Source organism: Myodes glareolus, chromosome 20, assembly GCF_982192425.1.
Source record: "Myodes glareolus chromosome 20, mMyoGla1.1, whole genome shotgun sequence".
In the NCBI taxonomy this organism is placed as follows: domain Eukaryota; kingdom Metazoa; phylum Chordata; class Mammalia; order Rodentia; family Cricetidae; genus Myodes; species Myodes glareolus.
The window spans coordinates 47195088-47212492 of record NC_142045.1 but is presented as its reverse complement, the minus strand read 5'-3'; the positions used below and the strand labels follow the sequence as shown (position 1 = coordinate 47212492).

Sequence of the window (17405 nt, the reverse complement as noted above, 5' to 3'; positions counted from 1 at the left end):
TTCTGGCCTCCACAGGAAAGGTACACAGGCACACACACAGGTAAAACACCCACATACACAGAAAAATAAAAATATAATTTGAAAATTCATTAAAAAGATTTTCTATGGTGCAGCACATTGTGTTTTACTGCTGCAGACTTCATTCATGGTATAGGATTTGTATTTCGGGAGGAAAATGCCATATTTTGCAGCACAAATGAGTCTTACTTTAAAATAGAGAACTTTATGAAATGTAGCAATAGAAAATATTTTTGGAATTCTGAGCATATGCTAAGCCCAAATTACGCACGAGTCTTATCTGCTGTACTAATGAGAACGTGTTTGGACTATGAGTTACTGCTCTAACATACCTTCCCCCAGGAGCCTCATGCCGTGACATCCCACTTCATGTGAACTCTGGGTAAGGCATAACTTTCCCCCCTTGATTCCCATGGTTTCCTCTTAAAGTCCTCGTGAGGAACAGGGCTGTAGCTGCATGGTAGATCATGCATCTCAGATGCACTAGGCCCTAAATTCAGTCTTCAATACTGTCCCTTACTCCCGCTTAGAAAAGTCCTTGCTAGGGACACACTGAAAGGCTTTTTAACTGCTCAATATCTAAGCTGCAGGCCACTCTAAGACTACTGGTAATCTATCAAGATCTACAATACTTCCCCAAGTTTTTTCTTAGCAGTTCTGGGAAAGGGCCCCAGACCCTAGTGCATGGTAAGCAAACCTCCCTCAGGTTTATTAGGCTTAATTTTATACAATACTTTAATTATCTTAAGTACAGGTGAGCTGATTTTTGTCACATGAATACAATCATTATGCCAGATTTGTAAGAAATACGTGTCTATATAAAGGAAGACCATCAGAAAATAAATAGGAAAGTAGAATGAACTCCTAATTTTGCTTTAATTGCTTGTTAATTGATTTAATGAACAGTTTAAAATAACAGAAACAGTGAATGTGATTATTTCTCCATATATGTGCTTATATAAAAATGAAGAGTATGATAGCAATAACAGAAGGGATAAAGAAATATTAGAGATATATAATTATTATTATAAAGTACCTGTACTTATGACATGAAACTATAATACTTTTTTAGAAGTTTTCAAGCTTTATTTGTGTGTGTCTATGAGTGGGCGCACATACATGTCATGGCGCACATGGGGAGGTCAGAGGGCAACTTCTGGTAGTTGGTTCTCCCCTTCCACTGTAGATTCTGGGGACTGAGCTCGGATAGTCAGATGTACATGACAAGTGCATCTCACTGGCCCAGGGCTGTCATTTGAGAGATGACTAGAGTTAATCTGAATTAATAATCTGAATGCATATTATGAGTCTTGGGGCTACTAACTGCTGTGTGAACGGAAAAATGGGAATCATATAAAATGCTCAATTAAAACCATGAAAGTAACAGAACTGAGCAGGAAAAATATGAATGGAAGAAAATGAGTAACAGACAAAAATAAGAATGAAGAACAGAAGGGACAAATGGAGACAATGACAGGCGTGGTAGACATCTGAACTACAGCAGCAATCAGTTTAAATTTCTATAGTTCTACACCAAATAAGACAGAAATTGTGTAAGATTCAGAAATAGACCACAACTGTCTATTGTCTACAAGAAACTCAATTTTAGTTTAAAGACTTAACTGATTTAAATGATACTTCATACAAACGATAAAGAGAGAAGCAGCTATTTCAGACACAGAATGTTATCATGGATGAATAATAACATAAGGATGATAATATAAACATGATAAGGAGGTCAATTCTGCAAAAATGCACAACTATAAAACATATGCAGCAAAAACTGAGAACAAGGAGAAATAGATGAATTGACCACAGTTGTTGAAAGATGATAGTATTCTATCAGATTAGGCAGGCAGATAATTAGTAAGGATGTACTTAGCTCAATTGCACCATTAACCAACTAGATTGTTGTCCACGGACCATAACAGTAGAATACATTCTCAAACTTGCAATGATCAGTCACCTAGAATGGCCATGTTCTGGGCAGACCAAGAAAGCAGAGGCACACAGGCCTCAGCACTGGGAGGGAAGGCAGCCTCCACACACTTGAGACTTAGAATGGCAGGAGACAGGAAAATTCCACAGCGCGGTTTCACTAGGGCTATCTGGAGAATATCTTGTCTGAGTTTCCTGGCTTAAAAGTCGAAGGTTCTAACATCTTTCTGTATGAAGGAACCCACAGCAAGGCTTGTGTACATACACTGGGCACAGCCTTCAGAGCTACCTTGAGAATAGAGGAACAATTCGGAAGGGAAATTGCTGAGAGCTCTGTGCTGGGGAAAGCTGGTCTGGACTGGAAGGGAACAAAGGTGGGGAGAGAGGCAGGATGAAAAATGGGAGCTGCGTTTATTATATCAGAGCTGGGTGAGAGCGGGGTGAATCCCCGCTCAGCCCTCACTCCCATCAGGCAAGGCTGACTGACCCAATCCCACCCCAGCATGGAGTCCCCCACCCCATCTGTACCAATTACCGACAAAACACCGTGACCAAGGACCTTACAAAGAAAGGGCTCATCAGGTTTATGGTTCTAGAGGGCGACTGCAGCAGGAAGCCGAAGGCTCACATCTGGAACCACAGCATGAAACATGGAGTGCACATGCAATGGCCCAAGGCTTCCGCACTTGAAAGCTTGGCCTCCGTGACACACTTCCTCCAGCAAGGTCGACTAGGAACCAAACATCTGAGCCTATGGGAGGCAGTCTCATTCAAATGCTCAAAGGAGCCAGACAGGTCAGTGCTGCCTTAAGATGAACTGAGAAAATAAGATTGATCACTAACTACACCACTTCGCAAATCAGTCTGTGATTGTAGGGGGAGGTGGTGGTGAGCAAAACTCAGGAAAGGGCCTGTGCTTTTCCCAGGGGTCACTAAAAGTCTGCTCAGCAAAGGCTGAAAACACTTACTTTACTTCTGACTTCTCAGTTGACTACTTGGGAATCTTATTAGAGAGAGAGAGAGAGAGAGAGAGAGAGAGAGAGCGCGAGAGAGAGAGCGAGAGCAAATTCTCTCTCTCCCGCCCCCCCACCCCTACTGCTTACCAGAAAGAATCTAGAATCACCAGGGAGACAGGGCCTCTGGGTATGCCTGTGGGGATTACCTTGGCTATAATTAATTGAGGTGGGAAGGCTTGCCCATTGTATGTGGCAGCATTCCATGCCTGGCATCCTAAACCACGTAAGCAGAGAAAGGGAACTGCCTGACAGTATGCATTCATCATTGTCTGCTTCCTGTTTGTATATTTAAAGTGACCAGCTGGACTCCTGCTCCTGTAACTTCCAGGCCAAGTGGATGGTACTCTTGAAGTGTGAGCCAGAATAAATCATTTCTTAAGTAACTTTTGTTAGGTTCTGTCACAGTAACAGGGAAAGAAACGATGGTATCCCTGTTTGGTTTGGTATATAAATTATATTAAATATAAGCAAAGACACGCTATGTGGACTACACGAACACTCATGTAGAATATTCTCCTACTGTACAGTTATTAAGAAACCAACCTCTATAGGTGGTGAAACCCAGGCTCTGGGGGTTAGCGACACTGCATTCTGGGCTTTCTCATCACAGTTACTGTCACGGTCCTGGCCTCAGCCGGAACTCCAGCTCTTAAAGCCTCCATCCATCCCTGCACTGCTATTTCTTGAAATGCCAAGGTCAGCAGTGTGGGAGAGAAACCTTGGAGAGAAGGTGGCGTGGCCTGTGTGATAAGAACTCAATGTTCTGGGTTACAGACAGCAACCCCACGCCACAGGCAGGCTTGGGCCTGCGCAGGCTTCCATTCTGCTCACTCTTCTCTCTCTCTTTAGCATGTAATTTTGCCTCTAAAATGTTTTACCTGGATCTTTCCTTCTTATTTACCTTTTATTATTGTCTTTCCTTCTCTCTGGGATGCTAAGGCTTAGGCCAAGATAAACACACATCTGCAGTGTTTATACTTAATTTGATCTTCTTTCTCTCTCTTTTTTCAATTAGGACAAATTTTATTTTCTAAATTCTGAGATCTTATTTTCTAGCCTTGTATACCTTTAATCCCAGCATCTGGGAGGCAGGGGTAGGCAGATCTCTGTGAGTTGGAGGTTAGCCTGGTCTACTTTAGTCTTAGTTAGGGTTTCTATTACTTGAAGAAACACCATGACAACTCTTATAAGGAAAACATTTAATCATGGTGGCTTACTGTTCAGAGGCTTAGTTCTAATCTGGCAGGAAGCAAGTCAGCATGCAGGCAGACATGGTGCTGGAAGGTAGCTGAGAGTTCTATATCTGACTCACAGGCAATAGGAAGTGGGTTGTCTCACTGGGTGTGGATAAAGCATATACGGGACCTCAAAGCCCGCCTCCACAGTGACACACTTCCACTCCAACAAAGCCACACCTCCTAATAGTGCCACTCCCTCTAGGTATTATTTTATTTCAAACCATAACAACACAGTAAGCTCCAGGCCAGTCAGAGCTACACTTTTCCTACATTTTTCATTCCCTTTTAAATATTTTGATTTATTATTCTTTTGTTATTCCTCTTTTGTTACTAGTATTGTGCTAGTACAAGTTTTTAATTAGTTGTTGCAGTGTTTCTGTATCTGGAGGTAATACATTGTTGCTGTTACTATTGTTTTCTTCTCTCTCAATGGTGAAAGCTATACCCTGGTGCCTTAAGTATGATGAATGGATGTTATGATACAGAGCTATATCCCAGTCCAGTTTTAAGAAACTGTGCCTCAACCCAACCTGAATCTTGATGTGTTCATTACTTTCCTTCTTGCTGTGACAAAATCCTTCATCAAACCATCAAAGGGTTTATTTGGGCTCAGGGATCAGGGGATAGTCTGTCATGGCAATAAGGTAGGAGGCAGGAAGAAGAGAACAATGAACGCTGGTACGTTGACCTGAATCCTCCCACTTCAAGGAACTTTATCTAGATACTCCATAGGCACAGCCAGCTAGTCTCTCTGGTGACTCTAGAGCCTGTCAAATTGACAATACTTTAACTTAACAAGGGATTGGTCATACACCAAACCCCAACTGATGACCAAGCCACAGTGAGATACACACAGACACAGACAGACAGACAGACAGACAGACAGACAGACACACACACACACACACACACACACACACACACACACGTCAGAAATATACCTGAAAACTAAAGAAAACTTTTTATTTTATATTAAATTAAAATACAATTAAAATGAATGGATGTAGCAGGCGTGTATGAAAGGAAATGTGTACATGGCAAATGTGTAAGAAAGGAAGAAGAGAATATCAAATTTAATTCAATAATCCAGTAACAGACGTTGATGTGGGATGTCCATCTGTATATGTGTTGCTTTTGTTGGTTGGCTGTTCTGGCCAATGGCTTAGCAAAGTAAAGCTAGGCAGGAAGTTCAAACAAAGATACAGAGAAAGCATAGGCAGACTTAAGGAGATGCCATGTAGCCGCCAAAGGAGAAAGAGGTCGGAACGTTATTGGCAAGCCACAACCCTCAAAGAAAAATATAAACTATTCGAAATGGGTTAGCTTATAGTTAGAGCTAGCCAGTAAGAGACCTAAGCCATTGACCAAACAATTATATTTAATATTTTAGCCTCTGAGTGATTATTCCATAAGCGGTTGTAGGGAGCCGGCAGACAGGAAAGAAACTGGCCCAGTGGGACTGGGCGAGCAGCTACCCAGTTATAGATGTCAAAAACCCCAGCTAAGACTCCAAACAATAGTGGAGAGAGTGTCCAAACTGGCCTTGCCCTTTAGTCAGATCGATGACTCTCTTAAATGTCACCACAGAACCTTCATCCAGCAGCTGATGGAAACAAAGGCAGAAACCCACAGTGGAGCACGGGACTGAACTCCCAAAGTCCAGCTGAAGAGTCGAAGGAGTGAGAATATGAGCAAAGAGGTCACGACCATGATGGGCACACCCACTGAAACAGTCTACCTGAGCTAATGGGAGCTCACCAACTCCAGCCAGAAGGGAAGGAACCAGCATAGGACCAACTGGACCCTCTGAATGTGGTGACAGTTGCATGGCTGGGGCAGACTGTGGGACCACTGACAGCGGCACCAGGATTTATTCCTACTGCGTGTACTAGCTTTTTGGAAACCCATTCTCTTTGGATGGATACTTTGCTCAGCTTAGATATAGTAGGAAGGGCCTTGGACCTTTCCCCAAAGAAATGTGCCTTACTGTCTCTGAGGAGCAGATGGGGGGTGGTGTGGAGAGGAGAAGGTGGTGGGAATGGGAAGAGGGGAGGGAGTGGGGACTGGTATTAGTATGTAAAGTGAAAAAGGAGAGTTTGTGCTCAAGCGTGCCACAAGGACATGTGCTCAACTATGTTCATAGCAGCTTTGTTTGTCAAAGCCAGAACCTGGAAACAACCTAAATGCCCCTCGACTGAAGAATGGATAAGGAAAATGTGGTACATTTACACAATGGAGTACTACATAGCAGAAAAAAATAACAACAGCTTGAATTTTGCAGGAAAATGGATGGAGCTAGAAAACATCATTTTGACTGAGGTAACCCAGACACAGAAAGACAATTATCACATGTACTCACTCATAGGTGGGTTTTAAACATAAAGCAAAGAAAGCCAGCCTACAAATCACAATCCCAGAGAACTTAGACAACAATGTGGACAATAAGAGGGACTTACATAGATCTAATCTACATGGGAAGTAGAAAGTAGAAAAAGACAAGATCTCCTGAGTAAATTATTGGGAGCATGGGGACCTTGGGGTAGGATTGAAGTGGGGAGGGGAGAGGCAGGGAGGGAAGCAGAGAAAAATGTAGAGCTCAATAAATATCAATAAAAAAGTATAAAAAAATAAATAAAGAAAATAAATAAATAAATAAAAATTAATACATCACTCAATAGTACAACAAAGGACTGGAGAGATGGCTCAGAAGGCTTGCTGCCAAGTGTGACAACCCTAGTTCAATCCCATGGTGGAAGAGAGAACTGACTCCCAAACGCCATCCCCTGATCTGTGTGCTGTGGCACACGTGTGTGCGTGTAAGCACACAGGTACAACTATCTGCTTAGCTATGCTCACAACAGCCAAGCTAAGGAATCAGATGAGCAGCTAAGGAAAAGACTGAGACTGGGAAAAGGGAAATCCAAACATGATAGGGTTTCTAGTTCACCCCAGCTAGATGTCTAAGGAAAAAACAAAAACAAAAAAAGGGCACACACGTACACAGAGAATAAATAAGCGACAAAAGACCTGCATGGCAGATCATGGCCACCTGTAACCCGGATCCAGAGGATTAACATGATCTTCTGGCCCCTGCAAGCACCACACACACACACACACTGTGCACACATACATGCAGGCAAACTATTCATGTACATAAAAATAAATCTTAAAAAATTGTAAAAAACCCAAATCGATTGTTGAGTTAACAATACAGAAAAATAGCAAAGATGGAATGAATAACAGTACTTGACTTTAAGACTTACTATAAAGGGTAAACTTAAACCAAGAGTATATGGTATTGCAAAATGAGGATGAATGAATCAATGGACTAGCAAAACAAGCCTAAACGTAGACCCATATAAATATACTAACCTATGGCAAAGGGGCACAGGCAATACAATTGCACAGTCTCTCTATATTGTTGAGTTGGCTATTTGGGGTCCTTTGCCTCTTAATATAAACTTTAGAGTCAGTTTACTGAGAGTCACAAATAACTTGCTGGGATGATGATACTGGAACAAAAACATTCTGAAGAAAAACAAGGAACCTCGACACAGATTGTATATTTTTCATAAGCATTAATTCAAAACAGATAGTATGTCTAAACGTAAACTGCAAAACCACAGCCCTAGAAAAGAACCTACAAGATAAGCTGGATACAGCTCGGCAAACTGGGGAACGCAATGAAACACACACACACACACACACACACACACACACACACACACACACACACACACACACCAAAGGTGCAGCCAATGGAAGAGCTGACAGGTAAGATTTCATCAAAATTGAAAACACACACTCTCAAGAAGATGTTCTGAATAAAGTGAGAGGCCAAGTACAGACTGAGTATCTATAAAACAAATATAAAAAAAGACTAAAAACAGCAAAAAAAAAAAAAAGACTAAAAAATGGATGAAAGACTCTGGAACTTTATCAAAGTAGATATAGAGATGGCAAATAACGATGAGATGCTTCATAAATAACTCAGGAGGGAAATAAAAATTAAAACAATAAGGGATGAGACGTAGTTCACTGGTTCAGCACCTGCCTAGCATGCTCAAGGCTCTGGTCTATCGTCAGAATGCAAGATGAACGAATGAACAAATAAACAACGGGATAGCAGGTGGTCGGCAATCCACAGCACTGATACCCTAGTTTGCTCAAATGTAGCTTGGGGAAGGGTTTAATTCATCTTACAGCTTACAGTCCATCACCAAGGGAAGCCAGGACAGCAGCTCCAGGCAGGAACCCAGAGGCGGGAAATCAAGCAGTGGAGCTTACCAGCTCACGCATGGCTGGCTCACTGGCTTTTTTATATAACCCAAGGATGGCTTGCTCTGGGACGGCACCACCCACAGAGGGCTGGGCCCACCTACATCAATCATTAATCCAGAAAATGTCCACAGACTGCCCCTGGGACAATCCGACGGAGGCCAGTCCCTCAGCTGAGGTTCCGTTTTTCCAGGTGACTCTAGTCTGTGACACCACTGACCAGTACCACTGACGACACAAATGCTGCAGGAGATCTGAAGCAGGAGCCGCTCACTGTTAACGGGAATGCAAGGACGGTACATTTTGCAAGACAGCTTGGCAGTTTCTTTCAGAATAAATATACTCCAACAATTATGATCCTTTCTGTTTATACAAATGAAATGAACATTTATGTCTACACAAAATTCTGTGTATGGATGCTCATAGTAACTTCAGCGGTAATTGCCAAAAGTTGGAAGCAATCAAGCTTATCAATGGACACGTTACACAGACATGGAACGACATTTAGAACGATAGGAAATGCGTATCAAACTGTGAGGTGGCAGGGAGGCAAGTGAAACACAGAGCACCAGGAGGAAGGCGCTATCTGAAGAGGCTTCGCGCTGGATGATTTCACTACGGAAACTCTCACAGAGGCGAGCCATGAGGGCAGCACAAAGAACGATGGTTGCCAGGACTTAAGGCCAAGGAACAGCAGAGAGGATATTATGTTGGTTAAACTATTCTGTAGCATGGCATTAATGCAAGAGTACCTATATATCATTACACATTCATCAAAACTCATAGATGGGTAATACCAGGACTAAGTCCTAAACCAGTTGTTCTCAACCTGTGAGTCATGACCCCTTTGGGGTTGGAATGGCCCTTTCACAGGAGTCCCATATCAGTTGTCCTGCACAACATACATTTATATTATTATCCATAACACTAGCAAAATTACAGTTATGAAGTAACAACGAAATGCTGGCCCAACACAACATGAAGGGGTATTAAGGGGTTACAGCATTAGGAAGATCGAGGACCACTGCCCTAAACTATGACCGGTAGACTAGAGTAGGATGTGAGCCCTGCAGGATCATACAACAAGGTATGATGCTACACCCGTGGAGGCTGGGCGGGCAGGCAGTGTAGAGGTACAACTCTGGCTTTCGGCTCAGCTGTGCTGTGACCTGAGAAATGCTCTTAAAGACTTTTGGGTGTATCTCCATGGTAAAGCTATTGCCTGGCACATGTGAGGCCTTGGCAAAGTTTTTAGCCCTGTAAAGAAACAAATATGAAATATGCTCTAAAAATAAAACATAATCATTTTGAAAGAGAAACAGAATTTATTCATTTTATTTTGAAATAGAAGTACAAGACTTCCACATATCTGATTAAGCCAAGTACTGGTTCGGAAATGTTTGTTCCTTAAGAGTGTATTTCTTACTGCAGATACGGTAAAACATCTAGGAGCCTGATGCAATCCTTCTTGTCTCCTGACACGAGCTAATTTTTGCGAGGAAGTTTTGACATACCTGCTCCCACGTACTTGACAGCCTGAGCAGCCCTGACCGCAGCCTCTCCCAGCCTTCTTCTTACTTCAGGATTAATACCAGGCTACAGGAAGATAGTAAAAATAATTTCCACTAGTACTTGGTCTCTACACATTTTCACCAGAATGTAAAAACAATTAAAATGTATGTTATATAATAGTGTATATTAAATAACTGCATTAAAAGCTAATATACCAATCTGTCTGTCAATATACCAAAACTGAATGCTTCTGCTAGTAATGTCTATGAACCACACATATTACTCAGTACAATTACATATCCTTATCCTGGTGTTTGCATAACAACCTTCATAGCTGTATATAAGATGACAAGGACTGAGCTGGAAAGATGGGTCAGCAGTTAAGAGTATGTATTGTTCCTGCAGAGGGTTAGAGTCTGATTTCCAGAACAAGCATCTCACAACCTGTAGGGGAGTCCAATGGAATCTGACGCCACCTACTTCTACAGGCACTGTTTCCAACAATGTTCTGCACACAGACATTCAAGTAATCACTGCTTAAAAACTAAGCCTTCCTGAAGCTTTTGACACATGACTCAAATATATAATATATTCCACAACAAAAATTCTATTTTGAATAGGGTAAGAGCTGGTTAACTAGAAAGAGCTGATGTTTCAGCAATACAGACAACACATATCTCATCAATGGCAGCTGTAAGCTCCACAGAAATATAAACCTCAAAATAGGAAGCCCTGGCTTTGACCCTCTTGGCAACCTGAACCAGCTAAGGGATAGAAACAGCCCTGGGAAGTTGTCAAATAGAGACTACATTTCCTCCAATGTAACTGTTGGGCAAGAAGCTGACTAACACAGTGGGGAACATGCTGAAACGGGTTAAAAGAAGAGTCTTCTCCATGAAAATGATGTGCAACTGACCAGATCATTCCATTTTATTCATGCAATCAGTCCTAATTAATTACAGTTTAAACTGCTTGCTCACATCACTGTCCAGTTGCTAACTCTTGGTCATATACTTGCACCGAGGTAGATCTTTCTGGACTGTGTCCACAAGGAGCAGGGCTCACCTGTGTCTGACCCCAGAGCAGTAACCCAACCTCACTCCCCAACCCTATGGATCCCAGAACCTATGACCCCAGAACACTAACCCACACATCACTCCTAACCTACGGATCCCAGAACCTATGACCCCAGAGCACTAACCCACACATCACTCCTAACCTACGGATCCCAGAACCTATGACTCCAGAACACTAACCCACACATCACTCCTAACCTACGGATCCCAGAACCTATGACCCCAGAGCACTAACCCCCACATCACTCCTAACCTACGGATCCCAGAACCTATGACCCCAGAACACTAACCCACACATCACTCCCCAACCCTATGGATCCCAGAACCTATGACCCCAGAGCACTAACCCCCACATCACTCCTAACCTACGGATCCCAGAACCTATGACCCCAGAGCAGTAATTCACACATCACTCCTAACCTACGGATCCCAGAACCTATGACCCCAGAGCACTAACCCACACATCACTCCCTAACCTATGGATCCTCAGCTTTGCACCAAAGTCCTATCATTGCCTCACTAGTCAGATGCTAGAGATGAGAGACATTGTCTTTACAGACATGAAAATAAGACTGAACAAGGTTTGCGGTCCAGAGAACCCCGGAAATGTCCTTTCAGATTCCTTACCGCTGGAGCCTCCTCAATAATCTTCTGATGGCGTCGCTGCACACTGCAGTCTCTTTCAAACAAGTACACTGCATTGCCATGGTGATCACCAAACACCTGGACTTCCACGTGCCTATTTCAAAAAGAAACCAATGTGTTACCATACTTCACTAAGGTTTCAGAGATTTTACATTTATCGACCCAAACTGTTGACCAAAATGATCAAGATTTGCTCATCTTCTCTGAGAAAGATATGATCTTCTAGACTCCATGTTGAGGTTATTGATTTAGAAATAGCTACAATGTTGCAGAGTTCAAGTGATACGGTTTCTACGTGTACTACAGACACTACAGAAAATAAATGTATGTATATGAAATGACTGGTAGGTAAGAAGAGTGAAAATTCAGGAGATCCAAAATAGGCATTAACTACAAAGGGGAAAAAAACAAAGACTGATGAAACTGTTTACAAAAATTTACTACAAACTATAGTTCACAAAAAAGTCAATAATAACCAAATTTAAAAATACAAAAAAAACTTTTACAGTCAGATTTTATAAACAATTAAAGACTGAAATCAAAACATCTCATTTATAAAAGAGCTAAAAATAATTAAAAATAAATATAAATCATTAGTATTTCAAGAACATGCTGACATTGAATCATGAAAAACTCAAAAAGGCACTTTAATAATGAGTTTAAAAAAACTATCAAAATTCTGACAAGTCATACTGAGAGTGAACATACGCAATGCCTACACAAATGAGGCTCACACATCACTTGGGCCTAGCTAACAACCCAGGGCTGGTGAAGTCATGGGTCTTGAAGAAGAACCTACAAGCACTGCTTTACTAAACCAGCACGATCCCTAACAACAAACTAAAGACTGGCCTTCAATCCACAGGTAAGTGTAGTCTTGACCCTTCATCAAGGAAACTTCTCTTTGCAACAGATGGAGACCACAACCAACCCATATACAGACTTGTGGAGCCTATTCCCAACGGATACATCTACAAAGCATCCTTGCATCTAAGGCTCAGGCAATACTGTAGAAATGGGGTAGGGATGATTGTAGCTTGCATCTCCTAGTAACGTCAGAAGCTACACCCATAAAGTCTCACAATCTGACTGCCTAAGCATGAGCTGACAATGGCAACAGACAACAGGCAACAGGGGTGGTGGAAAGGACACAAGGCCCCAACTCTACACAGGAACTATGGGAAACTAAAGAATGCTGAGAAAGGGAGACATAGTCTTCCCCAGAGAATAATAGACCAGTTGGTTATCCAACACCAAATGGTTGGCTCTGAGAACATACATAGAAGTAACGTTATACAGAATGACCATATTTAGGTGTATATATACATATGTATATGTACACACACACATATATATGCATGTAATAACAATTAAAAAGAGGCCATGAATTTGAAAGAGAACAGGGGGTACGTAGGAGGGTTTGGAGAGACAAAAGTGAATAGAGAAATGTTGTAATTATATTATAATATCAAAACTTAAAAACAATAATTTAAAAAATAGACACTTAAGAGAAAGAGAGAGAGAGTATTGTCACTGTTTGTGGTCCATGATAGTTGGTGTTTAATCCATAACCAATTGGCCTTGCTACCCTGGGCCTTTGACAACTCAGCAAGATGGCAGGGCATGACAGAGTCAAGTACATCTCAAAGCTAAGAAAGGAAAGTAAGGGGTAGGTACCATTGTCTCTCCCAAGGGCACATCCTCCAGGACTGAAATATCTCAGACCAGGCGTCTCTTCCTCCAGTAAATGTCAAACTGGGGACTAGGCCTTCACACACAGGTCTTTGGGGGGCAGGCATTTCAGACCCAAACTCTAGCAGCTTTCCGCCCATGGCTTCTATTTGCCTTTCGTGTTAAATTTCACAGACACGCGTAAATGCGTTTAGCTATTTATCCAGATAGTTGGTCATTTGTTCTATTACTTCATTTTTTACTTTTTGGATTTTCGAGACAGGGTTTCTCTGTGTAAGAGCTCTAACTGTCCTGGAACTCACAGACATCCACCTGCCTCTGCCTCCCAAGAGCTGGGATTAAAGACGTGTGTCACCACCGCACAACCTATTTGTCCTACTTCTATGGCTGGGTGACTGTCACTAATTTTGGAAAATCCTTAGCAATATCTACTTCAAATTATTTCTTCTTCCTTTCTGTAGTGAAATAACATAGACTATCTTTAAAATACTTCGGTTGTGGGTTTTATTTTTTAATTTTTCCTTGTGACATTTGTGCCTGGGGAATGTCACTGCCATATGTTCCGATCAGTATCTCTTTGATTTGCTGCCCATAATCCAGGCTGCTGAAAACCCACCCAATGTGTTCACTTTACTACAGTGTTTTAGTGTTTAGTATTTTCTGTGTATTCGCTTTCTCCACATCTCTGATTCTCATTCTCCTTTGATCTGCCATGTTTTCTGTTTGCCAGATAAAAGCCTGTAATGAATTAATAAGTTACTTTAAATTTCCTATTTGGTAGAGCTTAAATTGAGACTCAGTTGTTCTGCTGGGTCGCTTACTTTGTTTCTTCAGGAAAAGCTTTTTCTGGCTTCAGAATCCTTTTTTTTTTTGGTCAGAAATAGGACATGATGCATCGATGATAGGTCTGAGGTAAAAAGAACTTCACTGAGGTCTTAGATCAGCCCAGGGGCGATGGAGACCATGTCAAAGTCGCGGGCACCACAGCTGTGTTTTCCTCTCGTGTCTTCCTGGGGTTTCCCAGCCTTCTCTAACTGAGCCTGCACTGCCGCCCCCCGCCCCCTCCCTCCCCCCCCCCCCCCCCCCCCGGGCAATGCACTGTCACTACACTGAAGCTGGAGACATGCCCTGGTCGTTTCTGGCTGATACTGCAAAATATTTTATGCTAAGAAATTTATAGACGACAAAAATTTATTTTTTACAGCACCAAAGGGTGAGAAGCAAAGATGGACACAACTTCAGCTCCCGAGTCCGGTGAGAGCTGCTCTTCATAGTCATGTCTTTATGTAGACACTGCTATCTTATGTGGTAGAGTAATATGGAGATGGGCTCCCTGAAGCCCTTCTACATGAACACTAATTCCATTCGGGGCAAAACCCTCATGACCTAACACACCCACAAGGCCCCAACCTCTCTAAAATGCTTTCTTAGTCCTGGGAGTTTGACCCAAAGCCTTGCAAAGAGCAGGCAAGTGCTCTACCACTGAGCTACAACCAAAATTTTGTCGCCATTCTGGCTGCTTAACTTTCACAGACACACTTGACCATAGCTACATGACAGAAAGCTACTACAGCATTCAATTAAATCAGTTAGCCTACAATCTGTGCTTTTGCTGTGACCTTCATGGGCATCTTCCTTGTTCTTTTCTTCCCTTAGGTAAAAAGGCGGACTAGCTGGCACCTCTCATTGTCTGGGCTTGAGCATGGTTTCTCGGGAAGATACGTTTGTTAAAGAGACTAGAATATTCTAGGCCTGTTATAAAATATGTCGCCACCCCACCCCCCGTTCCTCCAAATCACAAGGTAGATTTTGGTTTCCCATGAATGGTGGTGCATACACCCCAGGGGAGCTGTTCTTTCAAGCTGGTTGATGCTTAAGTCGCCCAACGTTTGTCGAAATCCCTACCAAGACTCGGCTTCAGCAGCTGCTGCTTCAGGTGAGGGGACCCCAGGAGAACTTGAGTTCCCCGGCCAGCCCAGATTTCAGTGTGGTCTGTTCTGTGGCCTCAGCCCTCTGATGAGCCTAAATGGGTCCTTCATGTTCAGTTTTTGTTTGTTTTTCCTGCTTCCTTTGGTATCCAACCTCTTTACATAACAGACATGAAATGCGTTTATCAAGCTCACTGCCTCGCTCATGTCTTCACTGCTCCATGGAAGGAGACACTCTAGCACAGACCCTGAGTTACGAAGCGAACATGGGGGTTCAAGCCACCCACAGCAGCTCTTCTCTGAGTCCCAGAGTGGGAAATACCTTTCCTGTGGTACTTAAAATATAAGGGAAGCTCAAAAAGAAACAGGTTCTGCTATGGTTTCTGCAGTCACCTGGTGGCTCTCCCTTTCTTCTTTCTCAGTGACCTTCCCTTGTGCTAATGTAGAGGTGCTAGAGCCCACTGCAAGGATGCATCTCATCAGAGGCTTCAATTTAACCACTGTGAAGTCTGGTTAGAAAAGAGAGAAATACACACTGTTGGATAGTACAGGAACGCCAGGGTATCGTCAAAGAACACAAAAATACTATTATGTATGTTTATAAGCTATCTAGAATATGTGTTGGGTATAAATGAAGAAGGAATCTGTTTTTTTCTCTCTCTAAAATAATACACTTCAGAGATGGTTTACCATCCTAGTCTCTCAGAAAAACAATAATTCTGATCAGATTTATAAGGACTCTCATGAATTCTCTGGAACTCTATTCAGCAGGTTCTAAAAACACACTGATGACTAAAATAGTCAAGGATCCAAGTATTTTCACTAGAAACCACTGAACAGAAATGCTAATCTTACTTGATGAAGCTGGTGTGGTAGTGCCTGCTGGTAATCCCAGCACTGGGGAGGCAGAGGCGGGAGAACCATTCAAGGGCTCTACATAGTGAGCTCCATGTCAGCGTGTGGCTAGGGCTACATGGGGAGGCCCTGAATCAGATAATCGGTGTTTCCTGTATTGAGTCACACTCACTGGGATGTCCAGCAAGTGCTCCTAGAGTTCTCACAGCAGAGGATGCTGATTCTTCTATTTTATTTTGAAAGCTATTACAAAAAGAAACACTTAGAATCTTCTTTGTGTCTGCCTTCCCACTAATACGAAGCATTATAATATATATTATAATAATATATAATATATTATAATATATTATTATATTATATATAATTAATAAATATTAATTAATATATTATTATATATTTATATATTATATATAATATATAATATTATATATTATAATAACATATTATAATAATAGTACAGCATATGCTGTGCTCTCCTAATTATTGACCTGTTTTAAATGGATTTATTTTTTAACTATCAAACTGCAATTTCATGTATCACATTCAGGTATGGTTCCACTAATTTTTTTAAAAAGATTTACTTATTTTTGTTTTATGTGTATGGGCACTTTGCCTGTGTGTATGTCTATGCATCACATGCATGCCTGATGTCTGGCCCACAGAAGCCAGAAGAGGTCTGGAACTGGAGTTACAGATGGGCTGCTGGGTGGATGCTGGGAATTACACCTAGATCCTCTGCAAGAGCGGTCAGTGCTCTTACCTGCTGAGACTGCTCCCTCCAGCCCTACAGTTCCACCTTTTATACAGCATAAAACAAACCCAAAAACAACTCAGGACCCTCTTTAAAGAGGACACAGTGTTAAAGACAGTCCTTCCTGGGCTCTTTTTAAGGAAAGAACTTAGTGCTTCAAGTTCATTGTGTGCAGGGTAAAGCCTTTCTATGCATGGTTCACAAATGAATTGTTCTTTCCACTTGACTTAAAGGTTTTACATATGTATATTTATATCTAATATATGTATATATTTGTGTGTATATTAAAAATATATGAACTGTGAACTCAAATTCCAGATTTACAACATAGTAGCTAGGCGACCACAGGCAGCAACAGTCACTCTACTGTTTGGTGCCCTGATGCACAAACTGAAAGTAGGGGTACATACCTGAGGGGAGGGGCTTTCGAATTAGGACGATAAGACTACCTAGAATAT

At 41.9% G+C, this 17405-nt stretch overlaps 1 protein-coding gene across 1 annotated transcript in view; it reads right to left on the bottom strand.

The window, feature by feature from the left end:
- Window positions 1-17405, bottom strand: part of Mccc1 (methylcrotonyl-CoA carboxylase subunit 1) — a 49714-nt gene that overhangs the window by 20984 nt on the left and 11325 nt on the right. Inside the window, exons 8-9 of the mRNA XM_087899557.1 lie at window positions 11704-11815; window positions 10003-10084 (exon numbers count right to left, since the gene is read on the bottom strand). Of these exons, the coding sequence (XP_087755683.1) occupies window positions 10003-10084; window positions 11704-11815 (194 nt within the window). The remainder of the gene's footprint in view (window positions 1-10002; window positions 10085-11703; window positions 11816-17405) is intronic.